Source organism: Heterodontus francisci, chromosome 4, assembly GCF_036365525.1.
Source record: "Heterodontus francisci isolate sHetFra1 chromosome 4, sHetFra1.hap1, whole genome shotgun sequence".
In the NCBI taxonomy this organism is placed as follows: Eukaryota; Metazoa; Chordata; class Chondrichthyes; order Heterodontiformes; family Heterodontidae; genus Heterodontus; species Heterodontus francisci.
The window spans coordinates 105,528,681-105,551,255 of NC_090374.1; the positions used below are offsets into that span (position 1 = coordinate 105,528,681).

A 22,575-nucleotide genomic window follows, 5' to 3' on the forward strand; every position below is an offset into this window, starting at 1 on the left:
TCCAAGGTGCTTCACAGGAACGTAATCACACTGTAGGCTGAATTTTTCAGCAGAGGCTGATGTCCTGCCACCAGGGCTGAAAGCGAGAGCTGACACCACTCCAGTGGGTAGCAGGACCCTGGGGCGGCATTTTTCTGACGATGGTCAATTAACAGGCTACTGCCAGGGCCACTGTCCAGTTGAGGATGGCGGCTCGCCCCCTAAAGGGCCCAATTAGATGGCCAGCAGCACAGCAGTCATGGCAGCACCATCCCTAGCAGTGGCCACTGCCAAGCCTGTAGCTCCAGGAGGATGCACCTCAATGGTGAAGTGGTGAATATTTCTGGGAAGTCAGGGCAAGGCAGGCAGGCCTTGGTGATCGGGATGGGCGGGTGGCGTAGAGGAGATCGTGGTACACATGCTGTGCCATTGCTGCAGTGGTGGCCTTTGCTGCTGTTCATTTTTTGAGCCACACAATACTGAGTTGCGTTAAAGTTGCAGCATATGGCTGTCACTCGCTAGACCGCTATTTGACATCCGTCCCGAATTTAGCTGAAGGACGATTTGCTCAATGAAACAAGAAAAACAGTCTGCCATTTGTCACCTCTCTGTTCCTGTTTTCTCTGGGTGCCTCTAAATAATGCATTTAGATCTGCAGGACCGCTCGAAAGACAAGCGCTGTGAAAGCAGGACTGGCCTTTGGAAGGACAGAGGTTTGATTGCTCTCAAAATTTTCTTGGTGTATCTAGTGACACAGAGGATGCTAACTGAAGAAGTAGTTTTGTTTAGCTGGTAGTTGCCGGTTTTCACAAAACAGTTGAGGTGCATGAGCGACAAACAGCTCTGCATGGCTGCCAATAAGGGTTGAAATGTGCAATTTTGGCAAGCTGGGGCAGTGCATCAATATCCAAATATGGTCAGCCTTCATCTTAATAGAAGCAAAATACTGCGGATGCTGGAAATCTGAAACAAAAACAAGAAATGCTGGAATCATTCAGCAGGTCTGGCAGCATCTGTGGAAAGAGAAGCAGAGTTAACGTTTCGGGTCAGTTCCGAAGAAGGGTCACTGACCCGAAACGTTAACTCTGCTTCTCTTTCCACAGATGCTGCCAGACCTGCTGAGTGATTCCAGCATTTCTTGTTTTTGTTTCATCTTAATAGATCTGTTGAAATGAGTGATTGAAAGGATTAGGGTGCTATTGGTGTAAAAGGAGAGATTACAGGAGGTTGGCTATGAGTCAAAGGTCTATTAAATGTCTGGACGCTGTGTTCAAAAATTGCAGGTGACAGAGTGTACGAAAGGCAATAGTCAGAGTGCAGAAGCCAATATGTAGAGGTTTGTCGATCCTTTTCCCTCCCCAAGTCTCCTAATATAGCAATTCTGATAAAATATAGAGTTTATGCCTGAAAATAAATTTTTGAAATAAACTGGAGTACACTGTCAGAAACAGCACACTTCAGTTAACAGATTGTCACCACCCTTTGAGAGTATATACAGCAGGCTTGCTTTGCAAAACCTCTTTGAAGCTGTTCTCCTGGCTTTGGCAGTGAGTGTATTGGTCTTGATTGCTGACAGTTTAAAACCTCAAACCTATTTTCAAAAGATTAAAAGATTGCTCATTTGTTTTATTAATATTGCATATATTTTGTATCATGTGGTGAATATGGTGACTTGATCGCCACAGGTTTGGTAACCATTGAAATCGTATAGGACAACACTGACTTACAGCCTAAAAGGTGAAGGCACAGTTGTCATCAGTTTGAGCTAAACTTGTAGGCGGCTCCGAGAGGTGAAAGCATACTTTTCTATGAGACGCCACCAACTAGTCTGCATGTTTGTAGAAATATACAAAGATGTAACTGGAAGTCAAAAGGAATACTTGTAAAATAAAATAAAATTACAATTGTCACTCACAGGTATAATTTGTCCACACACACCAATTGGTTCATGTCTTGTAAATGTGAGATAATCTCCATCTAATAGAAAATATGGATTCAACTTAGAAATAAGTTCATCACATAATGTAAGCAAACATTTGTATAGTTCTGCTGTTCAGATATATTTTAAAAAATTTAGACAAGGGAAGCATATTTGACAGAATTTGCATTTAAAGTATAACTAGATCATACATTTGTACTTAGCTCTGTAGTTTAGAAATGATTGTTTAATTTTCAAATACTAATATTACAAGTCATCATATGCCATTGACCTGCATGCTATTTTAACAGTGGCATTAACCCAGTCACTAATAATGCAAAAACTTTTTAATATTGATTAGAAGTGAGATTATTTTAAAATAAATTCCCTATTTTAAAATCTAACTTCAAGCTCCCTTCTATACTACAATACCAGCCTCATAACAGCACCTGCATAATGAGAAGCATAGCCGGCAGACCCAAGTGATTGTCACAGTTTGCATTAAATAGCAACATCGCATATGTTAATTTTTAAGTATAAGAGTGGACAGGAATCAGCTGTCTCATAACATTAAAAATAAATTATAAAAATTATTAAAAGATATATTGAAAAGTCCTTTGGAACTTTTTAAACATGGCTTTTGTCCAGACTGGAGTTATACTAACTTGGTGCAAAGCCCAAGAGATATGATATACCTCTGGGAACTTGCAGGGCTACGGGGGACTGACTGGACAGCTCCGTGAAGAGCTGGCATGGATTTGATGGGCTGAGTGGCCTCCTTCTGTGCCGTAAATGACTCTCTGCCTCTCAGTAGTTTTGTACCTCTTAGCTTTGCTGCACTCAAAATTCAATCACTTTCTCAGTTAAACCAATGCTTTCGCGCTCATGTGCATGAAAAATTATTTAGCTTCGAAATGAAAATGGTAACATAATGACACAGTTACAGTACACCAGTATGGAGCAACGTTGTGAGTCCTTCAGCACTGTGGAGGAACATTGTGGATCATTCACAGTATGAAGGAACATTGTGGATATTTCATGGTATGGTGGAATATTGCGGATCAGTCACAGTATGAAGGAACATTGTGGATCCCTCACAGTATGGTTGAAAATAACCTTTACAGCAATGACTTATTTCAACTCACAATTTTATAAATGCAATTTACAGCCTATATTATGCTAAAATTAAAACTTGTGTTGCCACTTTATCTTTAAAAATAAACAATAAAGCTGGTATTAATATCAAGAAGCAATTTACTAACCTTGAGTCTCTACAGGTCTGGCTGAATTGATTTATTTTTGACTCAAATCAGCACTAGAAATATTTTTTGGTTATATTTCAGGGACTGCAAATTATTTGAAAGATTGGCAAGCATATATTTACCAGTTAAATTATATTTGATGCTTAATTTAGATGTGCTTCCTTTGTTCTGCCCTGTGGTCTCTCTGGGAATTATCAGATTCTCCTTCAACATATCTTTTAAAAAGGCTCATTCTGGCAATGGGGGGGGGGGGGGGGGTGGGGGTCGATGTTTTAATTTAGCAGGTTGTAGTGCCAGTTGACTTTTTTAAAATGGCACTGTTATACTCCAAGTACCAGTTTGGATCAATGCCAATTTAGAACAGTGTTAAGCCAAATTTGCTGAAGATTTAATATTCGTGAAGAGCCAATGGCTCTTGGCCAATATTAAACTGTTTAACAATAAGGTTAAAAGGTATCTAGGAAACCCAACCAAATTGCCTTCGAACTGTTAAAAAATTTTCTTTGCATCAGTTGTAGTTATACTGCAGCTGAGATGGGTCTGAAGGATTCAAGTTGTCCTTACATCCTTGCCAGAATTCATTTAAATTTACTTCACCCCTAAGTACCATGCAGCTACATTAATGTGATAAACTGTAGCGAATACTTGATCTATAAGCCCAAAATAGCAGGAATATTAAACATCCTGGAGCCAAGGAAAGCGAAAGTGGAATGTTCACTGTTGAAAGTCCAGGACATGTACATGTAGCTCCATGTATCTTATAAATTAGATACAAAACTCTGACATAGGAACCTCCTTATTCTTAGTTAACTGCTCGTTTATATTTTTTGGGCTTCTAATAATACAAATGAGCTTGAAACCTATTTTTCTATAGCACACCATTCACTTGTAGCTCTGATCACCAATAGAATTGGAAGTCCCATGTTTCTGGTCTCTGCTGTCAGGGGAGTAGGGATACTACAATTTCTGGAGTAAGAAGTGGAATACTATCCTAAATTGTTTATGCTGAAAAATGCATTAGTGTGGAGATTTGGTAAGCACAGAATCAGATTCCACTGTGATGCCCATCAAAGGTGAATAGTTTTATTAATGTTTACTATCTAAGTTCACATATGAAGAATGACCACTTCCACTGGAGTTATCTGGGTGCTTATGGAACCATACATTAACAAGATATCAATGTCTATAGCAGATTAGAAGGGGAGAAAGATAGCCAAAACTAGAGATCTACAAATCCATCCATTTTGTGAATAACTTATTAATAATTTACATATAATTGTCTAATTATAGAATTAAATACTTTTTCTCTCTAATATAGTTGTTCAAGGATTAGTGAAGTTTAAGACCTGTACTGCGAGTAACAGACAAGATAATTTTGTTTCTGGTTCTGAAAAGCTTTAGATTAGAATAATTTGGCCAAAAATAAACATTCTTCTAAAAACATTCTCACATTATTAGAAAATTCCCACAGTGTTTACTTCAAGGGCAGATGAGAACATTAATTCAACACAATTAATGAAAATAAATAAAACCTTACCCACAGGGATGGTACGTCCTTGGATTTTGTCAGCCCAGCCAGCATAGTAACGCAATGTTTTAATTGAGCCATCTAAGTCAACAAAGTATGCATGAAGGAAGAGCTTCCCAGAGTCAATAGATTCTATTGTCTTAAATAAAAAGAAAAATCTGCCAGTCAGTAATATTAATAATAATGAACTACAGTTAGATCAGCTTTAACTTCCTAAGATTGACTAGCACTATTTCCAATAATTGAGAAGTTAAGAATTCATCTTAATTTAAAAATAGCTAAACAAAACACTTTGTAAATATATTTTTAATAATCTACTACCATGATCTTCAGTGTAATTGTACCATTTCTTGAATTATGTGACACATTATTTTGTGGTTATCACACTAATGGCTATCCCTTTGAATGTCAGATCTGAATAGTTGATGAATGTAGAAGCTCTTCCCATTAATATTAAGGTAACAATTTAAAAAAAAACTACAGTTAGATCAGCTTTAACATTCCAAGATTAGTTGGAGCTATCTCCAATAATTGAAACTGGCGCCAGTAACCTGGGGTGGTAATTAAGACACTGTAGTTCCATCTTTTACAGACATTTAAATTTGTCCTCATATTAATTAATTGACGTCATATAATTCAAATGCTTCATGAGATGCATAGGTACTTCTGTAATCAGGAAGTGAATGTGTGTGTGTGTGTGTGTGTGTGTGTGGGGGAGGGGGGGGAGGGGGGGAGGGGCATGCAGGGAGAGGAATGGATATTTGTGTGGAGGGCAGCAAAACAGATTTGAATAGTGCAGCTGTATGATGAATACATTTTCTGGAGTTGCCTGAGTATCAAGGAGCATTTGTGCAGACCTTTCTTTAGCAATTAAAGTACAGAAGGCAACGCGAGTTCCAATTTCCAACCTTTCCTCCCTTCCTTTCCACATAGTCAACAACAACTTGTATTTATATTGTGTATTTAATGCAGGAAAATGTCCCAAGGCACAAATTATCATCCTTGTTTTCAAATCCCTCCAGGGCCTTGCCACTCCTTAACTCTGTCAGCTCCTCCAGCCCTAAAGACTCTGAGGTATATGCACACCTTCAATTCTGGCCTGTTCAGCATCCCCAATTTTAATCACTCTACCAATGGCTGCCTTCAATTCCCAAAGTCCTAAGCTCTGGAATAACCTCCCTAAAGCTCTCCCTTTCTGCAGCTCTTCCTCCGTTAAGAGGCTCCTTAAAACCTACCTCTTTGACTAAGCTTTTGGTCATCAGCCTTAATATTTCCTTATGCAGATAGGTGGCAAATTTTGTTTGAAAATTGCTCTAGTGAAGTACCTTGAGATGTTTTACAATGTTAAAGGTGCTTTATAGTTACAAATTCTTGTTGTTGTCCAAGTAAGGCACCCATCTAGCAGCATGTGATCATTGAATTTATACTTAAATGAGCTAGACTGTGTGGATGACAGGGTACATTGTTTGAGAGAAGCAGGCTTGATGGGCCAAATAGTCTTTTCTCATTCGATATCTTCTGAAGTTTAAATTTTCCTTTTCCTGATAGTGTAGTTAATCAACGATTCTAACTCTTCATATTTTAAAGATGGGGCGAAGATTGAGAAAGGATGGGTAGAGGAATTGGCTGTGGCTACTTAACCACATAAACAAATTGCAGGTGGCTTTCCACAAAAGTTTGTCTGTTGTAACTTCTGTATAAGAGCTGGGAACCCCTGGAAGAATGGAGTCAATGGTCATTTTTCTGGGGTTTACATGGTTTTTCTCCTGAAGTTCTGGTGGGTAATCAGAAGAACCCTGTTGAAATTCATCCTTATAATCTTACTTACTAAATGTGTTTTGACTGCATTTGTTCTTACCTTAAGGATCAATGATAATTCTAATAGGAATAAGTTTTATGATCTAGTACTCACTTCCAGAACCTCATGTCATGGGCAGGTATACCAGGAAGTAAGTGTAAAAATTAGCATATCTGATCCGCATTTCATAATGGTTAGAAAATAGCCCCAATTGTGAATTCCCAATACACGCTCTTGTCATGCGAAGCTCTGTGCTGGGAGTGCCAAGATATAAAATTTACCCAGTGGTTTATAAATAAGATTATATTGAGCTGTATTCATTTAAAATATTACTTGGGAATAATTGGTTATAACCTGATACTCGTGCTATTGGGTGGAACAGAGTGCTGAATGTTACACTCAGTAGAAGTGCAATCACCGACATTTGAATTGTAGTTACTGTTGTTAATAAGCAAACATGGCTGTCAACCAGTCAATTTACAAACACAAGGCCTCTCAAATAGCAAATATAAATAAATGATTAGTTATCTATTTTTGATGGTTTTGTTTGAGCAACAAATGTGGACCAAGACATTGGGGGATATTTTAACCTGCCAGGGTGGGTGTGTTTCTGTGGTGACAGCAGGTTAAAAGACCAGAAACTACTAGCTAATCAGGACGTCATGCAGGGACTTGCTGACTTCCACATGTAACCCAAGCGTGTTTGGTTAGCACACGGGAAATGCGGAAAACTCGCCCCACCCCCGCCGCCCCCAACCCGTGGGACAGGCAGGTCTGAGATTTATTTATGTTCAATGGAAATTAACAGACTTGGGTTTCCAATAGCAGTCAAGCTCACCACAGCTCTTAATTACTTCACCTCCGGCTTCTTCCAGGGATCTGATAGTGACATTTGTTATAGCTCACAAGCACATCTTCTAGGTGACAGATGTCATGTTTGTCAGGGCTTGCACTTAGCTGCACTTCACCAATGATGAAGCCAGTCAGAATGAGACAGCCCTCAGATTTGCTGCCCTGGCTGGATTCCCACAGGTACAGGGAGTCACAGATTATGCACAAGTGGCAATCAAGGGGTTCTCAGATCATCCAGCAGTATTCATCAACTGAAAGGGATTTCACTCTATGAATGTTTAGCTGGTATGTGACCACCGAAAGATCCTCATGCATGTATGTGCAAGATACCCAGAGAGCTGCCATGATGCCTTCATTCTGCACCAGTCAAGTCTCCCACAGATATTTTCACCCCCAAGCAGAGTCAGCAGTTGAGCCCTTGGCGACAAAGGCTGCCCTTTAAGGATGTGGCTGATGAGCAAGTCATTGGGGCGCTGAAAATGCGATTCAGGTGTATGGACAGATCTGTGGGTGCCCTTCAGTATACACCAACAAGTGTTTCCATATTGATAGTGATCTGCTGTGCCTTGCACAACATAGCGCAGTGGCGAGGACTGGAACTCCAGGAAGAGAAAGGTGATGATCACTCTGCATCTTCAGAGGAAGAAAAGGAGGGGGATCCTGATGTTATGAGGGCATCTGTAGACACTCAATTTTAACTAATCTGAGACAGTGCAGCTGCCGAATCCACGAATTATAAACCCACTGTACCCCAATTCACCTCAGCCCCAAGCACAAAGCAGTCCCACAATCAACAATCCATCCTTCTTACTGAAACCCATTGCTTATCTTTAACTCTTATCATAGCATTCTTCAAAAGGCCACTTGGTGACAGGCAACAATGGGGAGGATGGGACAATGGAGGTTTGAAATAAAGTTTGCGGTTCATAAACTTTGAAGTTAATGCAACAATGTAACACAGCGTTAAACACCCAAGTGAATACCCTTGTGCAACTTCAAATCCTTTGTCTTCCTTTTTCTATATGGTACTCCTATGTAGTGCAAGCCCTGTGGCTTCAGCAGAGCAAGAGGCAGGCTGCTCATTTCCCTGCTTTGACTGCTCAAATACTCTTGCCTGACGCTCTCTGGGTTTTGGAGCCCGTAGGGGCCCTGCCAAAGACTGCCCCACTTGCACATGTGCAGGGGCAGGCTTGGCATCAGAATAGCAGGAACCACATGAGACTCTGACTGGGTTGGGAGAAGGAGTGGAACTTCTTTGAGCTCAGTCCCCATTTCCATCTGCTCTTTTTCCATCTTCCCTCTCATGGCCCATCTGCACTTCCCTGCTAGCCAAGAGCTGGAGAGCACTTTGCTGTACCTCATTGAAGTTTTGAATGACCAAGGTGAGGCTTTCCTCCATCTTGCTTAAAGTGGCAGTCTGAGTGGGCAGGCCATTGGTGAGAACTAGCATCTCTACACAGATGCTGCCAGACCTGCTGTATTTTGCTCTTACTGATGTCAACTTTTCCTATTTCCCTCCCAACCCCACCTCCAAACCTGTCTAGTATGTCTCATAAGATTCTGCCCCATGTGAGCGCCCAACTGCCAGTCTTGGCAGCCTCACTGACGTGTTTAGCCAAGCTGGTGGAGTCGTATGACAGCACTTACTTTGAGTGAGTGATCTCCTCTGATGCGCTCCTTGTCCTCCTCAGGCATTGTTCCTGAAGGACACTTGTCAGACCAATGGGAAATGAAAGACATGGCTTTAGAGAGGGGGCAGAAAAGAGTTACAAGAATGATTCCAGTGATGAGGGACTTCAGTTGCTTGGATAGATTGGAGAAGCTGGGGTTGTTCTCCTTAGAGCAGAGAAGGTTAGGAGATTTGAAAGAGGTGTTCAAAATCATGAAGGGTTTAGACAGAATAGATAGAGAACAACTACTGGTGGAAGGGTTGAGAACCAGAGGACACTAATTTAAGGTGATTGTCAAAAGAAACAAAGGCAATGTGAGGAAAAACTTTTTTTACACAGCAAGTGGTTACGATCTGGAATGCACTGCCAGAGAGGGTGGTGGAGGCAGATTCAATCATGGCTTTCAAAAGGGAATTGGATAAGCACCTGAAGAGGGAAAAAAATTGCAGGGCTACAGGGAAAGAGCAGGGGAGTGGGGATAGCTAATTGCTCTTGCAGAGAGCCAGTGGGCCAAATGGCCTCCTTCCACTCTGTAATCATTCTATGATTCTAGGATTAGAACTGACAAGGTGATAGGGTTCTAAACCGTCATTGAGTAGATCATCAAATTTCAGTGGCTGCATAAATCAAGTCTACATGAGTGAGTGTTACATGCCATGTGGCAGTGTTGTATTTAATTCTGTCACCATGTAGCTGGGAGACCCCCATCTCTCCATTGCCACTGGCCATGCATACGGAGACCCAGCTTATCTCCAGTGCCTCCCCTTCCACAGCTGTCTGGTGTTCTGAGCTCGCTTCACCTGCTAGGAGAGAAAGAAGAGACTTATAATTCTGAGCTATGGAATGTTTTGAGAAGATGGAAGGATAAAAGTTGTGGAGGGTCACTGTGAGGAATGGGTGTGGCTTTGCAAAAAGATACATCAGTGGTGGCTGGCCAGATGGGAATGTGAGGAGGTGCCTCAAGGGAGAGGGATGGGGGCACCTGCAAGGTTTTGTTGGTCTGAAGAATGATGTGCAGGAGAAGATTGAGTGAGGAGGTCTGTACTTGAATGTGCCATAGCACTCATCTGTGGCCCTGATCAGGTCATTAAATCTCTTGTGGCACTGTATCCAAAGCGAGGCATCACACTGCTGCTGCTGACCTCCTTTGCCTCTTCCAGCCAGTTCTGCTTGTTCTCTGAGGTTGCCTTCTTCCTCCTGTCCTCAGGGAACAGAATCTCCCTACAGCCAAAAGCATGATGTCAAGGGACGTATTTCAGTGCCATGGTGCTGCCGTTCCATGTTGTTGCTCCATTTGCCAAGACCCTGGCTTTGTTATAACACTTTAAGAATGATTTCATTCTGACCCTCGCAGGGTCCGCTGCAACAGACTGATGAGGATTGTCATCTCTCGCATTCACTCTAATTGGTTGAGAAACCCAGAAATCTGATGCAAATGTTGTGGCTGAGTTAAAAAGCAACTGATAAATACAATATTGAAATGCATAACCAGCATTCCCCACTGCAAGCGGATTTGGCAATTAAAATTCAGTCCATTGGGTGAGATCCCTGTTTTTCTTTAAAAATAGTCTTGCAGAATTTTTATATCCACATAAACAGGCAAATTAGGCCTCAGTTGAATGTTTCATCTGAAAGATGGTATTTCTGACAATGTAGCATTCCATCAATTCTGCACTGAAATGTCAGCCTATACTGAAGTGCTGGGGCTTCAACAAAGTCAGTGTCACTTTCTTTCATTTATATTCATTGCCTCTTGTGGAAAACCCAGAATTGGATTTGCCTTTTTGATGGCCTTCACTGTCTGCACTCCAACTGATTCAGAAACAAACTGGCATTTGAGAGTCAGCTAGCAGACAGAAAGCAAAGAGCAGGTTAAATGGGAGGTTTTTAGATTGGCAGGATGTGGGCGGTTTGTGTTCCCCAGGAATCTGCTGAGACCTCTTTTTGTTTCTATTTATACAAATGGCTGGGCATAGGTAGAAGAATGATAATAAATTAGGAGACAAGGCAGAGCATAAGGATTAGTCCAAGAGATTGTAGGAGGATATAGGCAGGTTAAAGGAGTGAGCAGATAGGTAGCAGATTCAGTAAAATGCAGAGAAATGTGTGGTAATGCATTTTGGCAAAAGAACAAGCAAGTGAAGTGCACCCTAAATAGTAAATCTTTTAACAGAGTGAACAGCGAAAACAAACCCAGCAGTGCAGATGCATAGATCTTTAAAGGTGGAACTGCAGATAGAAAAACCATTAAAAAAGCAAATCCAATTCTGGGTTTTTCACACAGGGCACTGAATATGAAAGGAAGTGATGTTGAATTTATATAGGACATTACTGAGGCCACAGTTGGACAATTACATTGCAAATTATGTGCACCCTGGAATAGGATAGCAATGGTGGGGTGAGGCTATTGGAGGAGGGAGGTCATATGATGAAATAACCAGGAAAATGGCCAATCCGAGTTAGCAATCCCGCATTAGAACCACAGAAAGGGTGCAATAAATATGTAGAAAAATGGTGCCAAGAATGAGAGGTATACCTGGAAAGGTTGGAAAAATTGTTTTGTTTTACTGGAGTAGAGGAGTGTTTTTTGTTGGATGTAATGAAGATTTTCAAAACTATGAAATATTTTGAAAGGGTAAACAGTGAGAGATTTTGTTCTCAATGAAGTAGTAACAATGGGGTATAGACTCATCAGCCCCACCCTCACCTTACCTTGCACCCCACCCCACCATCAGAGGCAGCACAACATAATACTAACATCAAGGAAAAGGAATTCCTACACTGTATGCCGGCTGGCAGCAGAAACCTTGCGCCAGAAATTCTGTATCAACAGCCTGGGTTACGCTGAGAAGCCAGTATGCCTGATGCAGTGACGTGAATCAACCCTTGGCATGACAAATTTACAGCTCACCAGGGGGTCCTGGCTTGGGCCCCTGCAAAAAATATCAGAACCAAAAGGAAACTGACTGCCTTATATAGAAAATCAATTGGCTTTAAAAGAAAACAGTCTGCTGTGTTGAAGCTGCTAAGTGAAGAACTAATGACTGCCCGGTGCTGTATTATATAAACCCCCACACACACTTCTGGACGGCACTCATAGTGGTACAACAACATGGAAATGAGGGACCTTCCGAACCTAGATACTTCAGCCAGGTTGGGAGTGGAGGTTCTCAGCAGGCCCCCTGGCACTTGTGCTAGCAAAGCTTTCTTGCAGATTCCCTGGCTCAAAATATGACCACAATGAATCCTTTCCAAATTATCTTGACCTTTTTTGATTTTAACTAGGAATAGTATTTCTAATGTGTAAAGGTTACTGTAGTAAAAAAAGTTAGAATTTTAAGAGAAAGCGGTTGTTTTAGAACATTTATACCTGTACAAATACTCTTAAAATAATTTCTAACAGACACAAATGGGAATGTTGTGCTGGAAGTCATGCTGTATTTGTTAAGTGTGAGGTTGTAAGAAGTACTTTTAGTACAATAGCATACCATTAAAGCAATGTAGGAATCTTCACACGTATGATCAGGGAAATGTAAAATATAACTCACACTTAACATAACACGATCCCGTTCCATCAAATCAGCAAGTTTATTCAAGAGCCTTCCTCTTTCAGAAGCATCCATCCTGCGCCATGGTGATCCAATCTGAAAAGCTTCCCTTGCTGCTTTCACTGCTTTGTCAACTTCCACCTTAAAGGCAACAATTCCCATGCAAAACAGTTACACTGAAATTTTTTGCAAGTTTAACACTGTTAAAACTAGGCAACATTTTAATGGGTTACTGTATTGTAGTTAAAATGAAGACTACAGGATATAACATTAAGATATTAGCTTGAAGTAATGGTTACAAATATATTCACTTAGCCTCTCACATTCAACTTTTCAATAGCTGAATATAATGATACATTTTAGGGCAGAAACACATTTACAAATCAAGAGACACAACATTTATTGAATAGCAATGTGATTTATGAAAAGAATTAAAGCTAACATACTTAGAAACAAATAGGCCTGGAAATTCAGCCACACAGCACCCATTTTTTAGGTGCCAAACGGCCTCCAATGCCTCCAGTAAGGTAGACAGGAAGTGCGTTCAGAGACAGCAGTACGCTGCCTGCCATATTGGTCAAGTTCAAAGGCCTACTTGAAACTTCCACAGCAAGATTGGTTTGCTCTGAGACAACTAGTTAGTGCTAGTATTAAAAAAATGCTGGAAATACTCAGCAGGTCTGGCAGCATCTGTGGAGAGAGAAACATAGTTAGCGTTAACTCTGCTTCTCGCTCCACAAATGCTGCCAGACCTGTTGAGTATTTCCAGCACTTTTTGTTTTTATTTCAGATGTCCATCCAACATCTGCAGTATTTTGCTTTTATTTTAGTTAGTGCTAGTATTAGCTACACTCAGGAAAACTGGGTCTACATGCAGTCTAACAAGTGGTTCTTTAAAAAAGAGCAAATTAAGCAGCACCCAACAGAACAAGTTTTTAAAACTTGCCTAAATGTGCAGGCAGCATCCGTCCTACCTGATTGCCCCCCTTTTGACCTGATCACTCTCCTTCTAACCCAGTCGCACTCCCACCCCACTTGCTTACATACCAAAGTGGCACTACAATCACAGTAACTGTTCCTATCTGCAGCTTGCCGGCTCCATGGAAATGATGCCAAGGCACAATATTGGAGCACAGTGGGCCTTATCATTTAGGATTGTACGCTGTGTCCCCTACACACCCAAAATGGACACCCCAAATTTCTTGACTATAGTTTTTGGATTCATAAGAGATGGTAGTTGTATACTCTTATTTGGAAGTGATTTGGTTACCTTTTAGAAAAAATCAAAGCAAATTTAGCTGTTACATTAGAACAGAAACAGGAGTTCATCATCCAGCATCTCATGCCTGTTTCACTATTCAGTTAGATCCTGGCTGATCTGTATCTCAACTTTGTTTAGCTCTCAGATTGCCATATAAATCCAAATAATTTACTAATATCTTTTAGTGAAGGAAACCTGCGTTCTTACTTGGTCTGGTCTATATGGCACTTTTAACTGCCCTCTGAAGTGGCCTAGCAAGAGAAGACATTCAGAATGCCAAAGTGGTCCAAGAAAGCGGCACACACCATCTTCCCAGGGTAACTAGTACAGGCAATAAATGCCAGCCTTGCCAGCATCATCCACACCCCATAAATTAGAAAAATAAAGTAGCTAAAATCAATTACCTGACAGGGTTTTCTGTTCATTTGCTTCCTGGCGACATTATTAAAAGCTTAGCAAGATCTCAAGGCAAGAACAGATACTTTCAAAACTAATAGGAATCGGGTCTTGCTCATGAGAGTGATGTAAGAACTGAAACAATTTTCTGTCAGATGCTGACTGACCAGATGTGCACTTTCAACATTTCCTATTTTTAATATTCTATACTTTATGTTCTTAATGCAATGCACAAGAAATACAAAGAGGAACATAGAAAGAAAGAAAAAATTATGCCTCCTTCTTTTGTCTGCAGCAACATAGCTTGTTGCCCTGGCAATTAGTTATAGAAAAAGGCACCTGTGGGCATAATAGCATTATCCATTCTCTCATCTGTACATGGAGAATGGAGCCAGTGAAACAGAGCTTTAAGTGAGCTGTCAAAAAATGGATTGAGGTAATTCAATTACAGTTCATCTTGTAATTCCTGCCTGGTCAAATATCAGAGAAACTAAGAGTAGTGGTAATCTAATCTTGAGTAAATCTATACTTTTTATTCAGTGTAAACAGAATTCTACCTTTTAAATAGGATAATTTAACTTATAGTCCTAACTTACACTCATCATTAGATGTTTGGAAATTACTTCTCACAATTTCATCTTTAGAATTCAGAACAAAAGTCCAGTAAATTAACAAAAGTGAGGCCCAAAAAAATATGATTCTTTCATGTTGTGCTATACTTAACTCTTTAAGGAACAATGGTGAGTTTCCCTTAAAAAATAAAATTAGCCTATTTTAACTTTTTATTTGCCCATCCCTTTGAATGTCATATACAATATTGTCTTATAGACAACCTACTCCCAAGCTCCTGCCAACAGACAATAGGAGGTACTTAAAAGTTGTTTGGTTGAACACACTCGATTTTCTTTCATTCTTTACTTTGAAGGGGAGCCTGAAATGGTTGAAATCTGAAAATCTGTGTAGGGAATTCAACCTATATCCTATCATTGCACAGGATAACATCTTGGAGCATGAATGTGAAGGCCTGCAAAAGCAACTTAAGCAGGAAGGGTAATGGTATCAGGAATGAAAAGAATTAGCATTTTATAGTAGCAGGCAATGTGTGCTTAGAATCTACAGCAGCAAATACATTAAATTTGAAAGCTACTCGGGCTCAAAATGCACAGGTGACTCCCATACGAATGTTGCCCGAGCCTGCATCCAACATTTTCTGACTGTAGCTAAGGATTTCTTTAACGATTACAGGAAGTGGGTGTCTCCTGACTTGTACCACCTATGGTTGTTGGGTAGGAGTAGCAACTACCGGTAGTCAGGTGGGCCGAGTCTAAAATGGTGTTGGAGTATGAACTGCCTCTTCAGACTCTGATTTATGTGTATCCAATGGGAGCTCTGGCCACCAGAATCAAGCCCCATTCAAAATTCAAGTAGATGACAACTTGGCAGTAAGTTGGCACCTCCACCAGTCACATTATTTTGGTCCCCGTACCACCCTGTTTTTAAGAAACAGGATGATAGCTGCATAGAAATTATCCTCATTGTGCCACAAAATTGTGGTCAAATTCTGATATCATTGGAAGACATTCCACTCGAATTGGAATTTAATGCATTTTATAAGTTAATTTTTATGACTTCCTTCTTGGGATGTAGGCAATTAAAGATGCATTTTCTGCCTGTCTCCAGCCAGCCTGAGAATGTGGGGTTTCTCCTTGAATCACTGCAGTGCTCATGGTACTCCCATGATGATCAAGTGAGGAGACCCAGAATATTGACCCAGTGATGATAAAGCAATAGCAGTGAATGTCCATGATTTTAATGCTGTTGTTCATCTTGGAGGTAATGGTCATAGGACTGGTAGTAGTACCTAATACAGCCACTGTATGCCAGCGGAGTAGGTGGATATTCAATCTATTGGCAGGGACAATGATCAAGCAGATTACTCTGTTGTGGATGGTGGAATATTATTGTAGCTGTACCCAGTTGAGTATTCCCTTGCACTCCTGACTTGATTCTTGAAAATGATTGAAAAGTTTTGAAGGGACATGAGGTGAGCAATTCATCACAGTTTCAGCCTCTGCCCTGCTCCTCTGGTCATGCTGTTAACATGGCTGGTCCAATAAGCTTCTGGTCAATGGTGACTGCCCCGGTAAATTGTTATTGGGACATTTTAAATGTGTCATTTAAAAAAATATTACTTTTCTTTTCTGTCTCTTTCCTTACTCTCTCATAATTCAATCTTTTTTCACTCTCTTTAGTTATCTTTCTGTACCTGATTTGATATTGAATTCACTTATTCTAATTCACCCTCCTTCTAAGTCCTTCCTCTGTTTATTTCTCAATCCTTAAATTTAATTGTTTAAAGAGATATACCATTTGTCCCATTGTTCACAAAGTCCCAGGTAATCTGGGGTCATTGATGCTTGCACTTCCAGCAACTTTGTGGGCAACAATTTGAGACCAAAGGTGCGGAACAATTTTTTTTTATTCGTTCAGGGGATGTGGACATCGGTGGATTTATTGCCCATCCCTAACTGCCCTTGAGAAGGTGGTGATGAGCTGCCTTCTTGAACCACTGCAGTCCTTGGGGTGTAGGTACACCAACAGTGATGTTAGGAAGGGAGTTCCAGGATTTTGACCCAGCCACAGTGAAGGAAAGGCAATATAGTTCCAAGTCAGGATGATGGCTTGGAGCGGAATTTGCAGGTGGTGGTATTCCTGTGCATCTGCTGCCCTTGCCCTTCTAGGTGGTAGAGATCGCGGGTTTGGAAGGTGCTGCTGAGGGAGCCTTGGTGAATTGCTGCTGTGCATCTTGTAGATGGTGCACACTTCTGCCACTGTGCGCCAGTGATGGAGAATGTTGAGGTGGTGGATGGGGTGCCAATCAAGCAGCTGCTTTGTCCTGGATGATGTTGAACTTCTTGAGTCGTGTTGGAGCTGCACCCATCCAGGCAAGAGGAGAGTATTCCATCCCACTCCTGACTTGTGCCTTGTAGATGGGTGATAATGTCACTAGATTAGTAACCCAGGGGAGACAGGGGTTAAGTTACTTGCCGCAGAATTCCCAGCATCTGACCTGCTCTTATAGCCACAGCTTTTATGTGGCTTATCCAGTTCAGTTTCTGGGGGGAGGTTGTGTGTAGTGATAATGTCACTAGACTAATAACCCAGAGCCCCAGGCTAATGTTCTGGGGACATGGGTTTGAATCCCACCACGGCAGATGGTGAAATTTGAATTCAACTAATAAATATGGAATTAAAAGCTAGTCTAGTGGTGACCATGAAACCACTGTCAATTGTTGTAAAATACCCATCAGGTTCACTAATGTCCTTTAGGAAAGGAAATCTGCTGTCCTTACCAGGTCTGGCCTACATGTGACTGCAGACCCACAGCAATGTGATTGACTCTTAACTGCCCTCTGAAATGGCCTAGCAAGCCACTCAGTTGTATAAAACCACTGGACAAATCTAACAGGCCGTGAGATGCCCCACTCCAACAAATTCTGGGCCATGGATGTGCACAGACATAGACACATACACTTACACACATAGACACACACACACTTGCACACACACACATGCACACGCACACACACTTACTTTCCTATAAATTATCACTAGCTTCCAAGACTGGTTATTTAGGTCACTGTGCAGTCTGCTCAGATGCGATTTTGTGTATGGTGCGATTTGGTAACTCTTTGCATTACAATAATTAAGGTATCATATTTAAAGTTAATTTAGGTTAAATAATCTTAGTACAGAATAAGCCTTCATATTAGAGAGTACAAGACACTTGTTCACAAAAATTGTGAAAGTAGTGCTGCTAAAATTGTACCTTTTTGCAAAGAAGATTATGGTACGGTTATACTATCATTTTTTGTCAATGCATTGTGGGTGCACTTTGCCAGAAACATAACAGTACAATCCGGTAGTCAGGTTCTGATTAGACTCCCGAGAGCATTAACTTCAGGGGATGCCAGATCTCTTTGGGTTTGAGTTCATATAAAGTGCTGTATAACTGTAGTCTGATGCAAAGCCGCATTTTAAAAACAGAGGCATTTTATTGGATCTCTTGGGCATCTAAACAACCTTTCAATTTTATAATAGGAAAAGAAAGACCCTATCCACACTTTCACATTATTAAAATTAACCACTCAGGAACCACACATGTGCAGCACTCCATTGTAGCTAGTCTAGTGTGACCTTCATTGATACACAGTCTGCAGTATAATTCCAATCTAGCAAGCATGTATCCCATTTCTCAGATATCAATCTCAGATTGTAGTTGCAATGTTTAATCAAAAATTATAGGTGACCTTGTAATTTAACACACATTTAAACATTTATCTTAAATTCTATAGTATGCCAACAGTTAAAAAGAACATAGAAAAATGTATGAAAATGTGACCTGTATGTCCAGACTAATAGCTTTCAATGTGCACTTAAATTTGAACACTTCTGTCAAATCTCCTTTTAAGCTCTTAGGAGAATAACCCAGCTTCTCCAGTTTCTCCACATAACTGAAGTCCCTCATCCCTGGTACCATTCTACTCTTCTGCACCCTCTCCAAGGTCTTGACATCTTTCCTAATGTGTGGTGTCCAGAATTGAACACAATACTCCAGGTGAGGTCTAATCGGTGTTTTATGTGTTCAGCATAACTTCCTTGCTTTTGTACTCTATTCCTCTATTAATAAAACCAAGGATTCATATTATTTAACAGCCTTTTCAACTTGTCCTTTCATCTTCATAGATTTGTGTACATACTCCCCCCAGGTCTCTGGTCCTGCAACCCTTTTAAAATTGTACCATTTACTTTATAGTGCTTCTCCTCATTCCTCCTACAAAATGTATCACTTCACACTTCTTTGTGTTACCTTTCATCGGCAATGTGTCTGCCCATTTTACCGATTTGTCTATGCCCTCCTGAAGTCTGTTACTATCCTCCTTATTATTTACTACATTTCTGAGTTACACATCATCTGAAAACTTTGATGTTATGCCCTGTATACCCAACTCCAGGTCAATAATATATACCATATTATAGAGTGGTCTTAAGACTGACCCCTTGGGAGGACCACAGTATACTTGTCACCTGTATGAATAACAACTGTTCACCACTACTCTTTGCTTTCTGTCCCATATCCAATTTGAATCCATGCTGTCACTATACCTTTAATCCCATGGGCTTTAATTTTGTTAACAAATCTAGTCGGTGGTACTTTGTCAAACGCTTTTTGAAAGTCCATACACATCAAACACACTACTCTCATCAACCATTACTTCATCAAAGAGCTCAATCAAGTCAGTCATTCATGAATTTCCTTTAACAAATCTGTAAATCTTTCATTTATCAGTCCATACTTTTCCAAATGCCAATTAATTTTGTCCTGGATATTGTCTCTAAGAGTTTCCTTATCAATGTTAGACCAACTAGCCTGTAGCTGCCAGGTTTATACTCTCTGTTTTTTTAAAATAGTGGTGTAACATTTGCATCGTGTTTCAAACAACTCACATACTATATCCCAAAATGTTATTTTCTGAAAGATCAAGGCACCCTTCCATTTGCAGTAATCATAAGATAAAAGAAGATTGGCAAAAGATGAACTGTTTTCGTCTGGTTTTTGAGGTTCCTATGTTATTCTCTTCAGGTTTCTAAGAATAGTGCAGTATGGCTTTCACAGAAAAGAACTGTAGCATTACTGTTGTAAGTTAACCTATTGATGAATGGAGGAAAATATATATCAAGTTACAATAAGGTCACTTTTAATAAGTATTTAAAGGACATTTGAGATTATTTAAAATATATCCTCAATGTTAAAGTTTTGAATAAAATCATATTAACAAATTTAACTGATAGTAAACCCATATAGTTTATACACGGTGTATCGAGTACATATATAACAAAAAATGCAACTTCCTTGACCTTCAAAAAATAAAAAAAAGAATTTGCTATCAAAGATATTCTGACATAATCACATTTCTTCACCCAGTTATTGTGACCTTGTAGTGATGGCTGTGGTACTTGAACTATCTGAGCACTGGACAAGAACAGAACAAGATTGATAGTATCTTCAGAAATATGTTGTTGTTCGATAACTTCTTGATTTCCTTATGATACTTTTTAGAACTGCAGAATAGGGATTTTATAATGTGCTCGTATCAATCACCAAGCAATAGGTTTCTCAAATGATGACTTTAAATGCATTTTTATTGTCTTTTATTATGTCACTTCTGATTTTATTCATTCATGGATGTGGGCATCGCTGCCAGGCCAGCATTTATTGCCCATCCCTAATTGCCCTTGAGAAGGTGGTGGTGAGCTGCCTTCTTGAACTGCTGCAGTCCATGTGGGGTAGGTATACCCACAGTGCTGTTAGGAAGGGAGTTCCAGGATTTTGCCCCAGCGACAGTGAAGGAACAGCGATATAGTTCCAAGTCAGGATGGTGTGGGACTTGCAGGTGGTGCTGTTCCCATGCATTTGCTGCCCTTGTCCTTCTAGGTGGCAGAGGTCGTGGGTTTGGGCTATCATTTTATTCAGACTATTAGCACATATTGCAAAAAGATTAAAAGTACAAAACAAAGTAGGTCGTGTTTTGACGTAATTTTAACTCCTGCGTTAATGTATATTTTATTACTCAAGTCCAACTGTCAAGAATGCAATCTGTCTTAGAAACTAGCTATACCTATCTACAATTAACCGAAGTGTTCAGCATAAGATACTTCATCATTTATCCTTGAAGAAAAAGTCAAAATATGCCTAATATCAATGAGCGCTGAATACTATAGTAGGCATTTAGAGCAGACAAAGCACAAATGTTTAAGTGCAAGCATGGATTCAAATATAGTCCCATTTCAGTTGTTCGAATATGTATGAAAACTGAGAGACAACTAACAAAGTTCTAACAGTTTTTTAAAAATCCGAAGCGCACTCTAGGAATTACTCAAAAAATGCTGAAATTGTCAAGTATACCCACTTTGTCGCCTTCTTCCACGTCGCAGATCTTCTCTCCCGTGGCAGGGTTACAGGTTGCGAACTTCTTGCCGCTGCCGGAGTTGTGCCACTCATTATTTATAAAGATCTACAATAAAACAAACACCTAAAATTGGGCAACGTCTCAAAATAGTACCGCCAAGAACAGTTCCCCCAAAACCCCACCGCACAGCTCGCTTACTCGTTCTTTCTTTTCCCAGATGAGTGCAGCCCTAGTTTTACGGAAATAAGAGGGAAAGAAATGCCAATCTGTGAATCCTCTCAATATCTGAAGGCTGACCTGGTTTTCTAGTTAATATTGCACTTTACACAACACATGGGTCAAGGTTCCTGATATTTATGTTTTCCTCAGACGCTCCTAAACACGTGCTTTTTAAAATCGTAGTTATTTGAGAAGATGTTTTGTTTTGGTTATCAACAAATACTTTAATCTTCCAGTTTATTGCACCGGTGAGATTTGAGCTTTCTGCTGGCTGTTTACTACGGCTCTGGCAGGATTACTGGCTCCAGTTCTCCCACAGGTCAGGGTGACGTTGAGTGGGAGCAAGCGAAAGTGTTCACTTCTTGTTGTTTTTAATAATTAAATTCCACTGGCATTGATCTCAGGAAGAACTACTGTTTTTCGATCATATATTAGGTTCCACTGTGAGGCAAACAAAACTTTATAAGCTTGGTATTAGTTTTGGGATTCAAAGCATAGGATTCATTCCCCTTCCGAGCATAGCTTTTAGTTTCAGATTTAAAACAAATTATGTTGCATGAAATAACAAATCGGAAGGGGACAACTAAACGCAAAGGGCTGCAGTCGGGAAAGTTGTAAGTGCCAGAACTGCTGAGATTGAAATGAACGCACTCACCTTGGTGTGTTTGATTTCCAGCTCAGTAACTGGCACGGGCACATTGCGGGGACCTGGCGCTGGACTTTCGTGGTCGGCAGCTGGAGCACTCATGTTGTGCTTGTTTGCTTGTGTTCCTGGAACAGTCACAATTCAAGTTCAGGCACAGCAAAGCTTCCTTTCCTTCCAAAATAATAACTTGCTAAAAAAGTTTGCAGTGCTCTCCTGCTCTTGTTGTCAGCCACAAGGTGTTGAAGCAGAGTTATTTAACACTATTAAAATTCGGAGAACCGATTGGCTGAAACCACGGTACAGTACATGGCACGTCCAAAGGGCAAATCCCCACCCCTCAGCAGCAGCATATAGAATAACCCAAATCACGTCTGATTGTAATGATCACGGATGGTTTTCAAACATTCCTAACAAGTTGAGGTTATAACATATGATCGTTATATATTTAATAAATTATTTATGTACACACATATATATATGTCAAAATCATGGAAACATATTACCTAAGAAATATTGAAAGATCGGTC

At 40.3% G+C, this 22,575-nt stretch overlaps 1 protein-coding gene across 2 annotated transcripts in view; it reads right to left on the bottom strand.

The window, feature by feature from the left end:
* The window catches only part of LOC137369178 (retinal dehydrogenase 2-like), an 81,039-nt gene extending 58,686 nt beyond the window's left edge, over nt 1–22,353 (bottom strand). Inside the window, exons 1-5 of one of the 2 annotated variants that reach the window (XM_068029958.1) lie at nt 22,058–22,353; nt 21,184–21,288; nt 12,556–12,696; nt 4,697–4,826; nt 1,895–1,956 (exon numbers count right to left, since the gene is read on the bottom strand). In XM_068029958.1, coding sequence (XP_067886059.1) covers nt 1,895–1,956; nt 4,697–4,826; nt 12,556–12,696; nt 21,184–21,288; nt 22,058–22,150 — 531 coding nt within the window. In that variant the 5' untranslated portion in view covers nt 22,151–22,353. Of the gene's footprint in view, nt 1–1,894; nt 1,957–4,696; nt 4,827–12,555; nt 12,697–21,183; nt 21,289–21,381; nt 21,451–22,057 lie in introns of those variants that run through there. The other variant, XM_068029959.1, reaches the window with a different exon arrangement.
* Between the last annotated feature and the right edge of the window lie 222 nt (nt 22,354–22,575).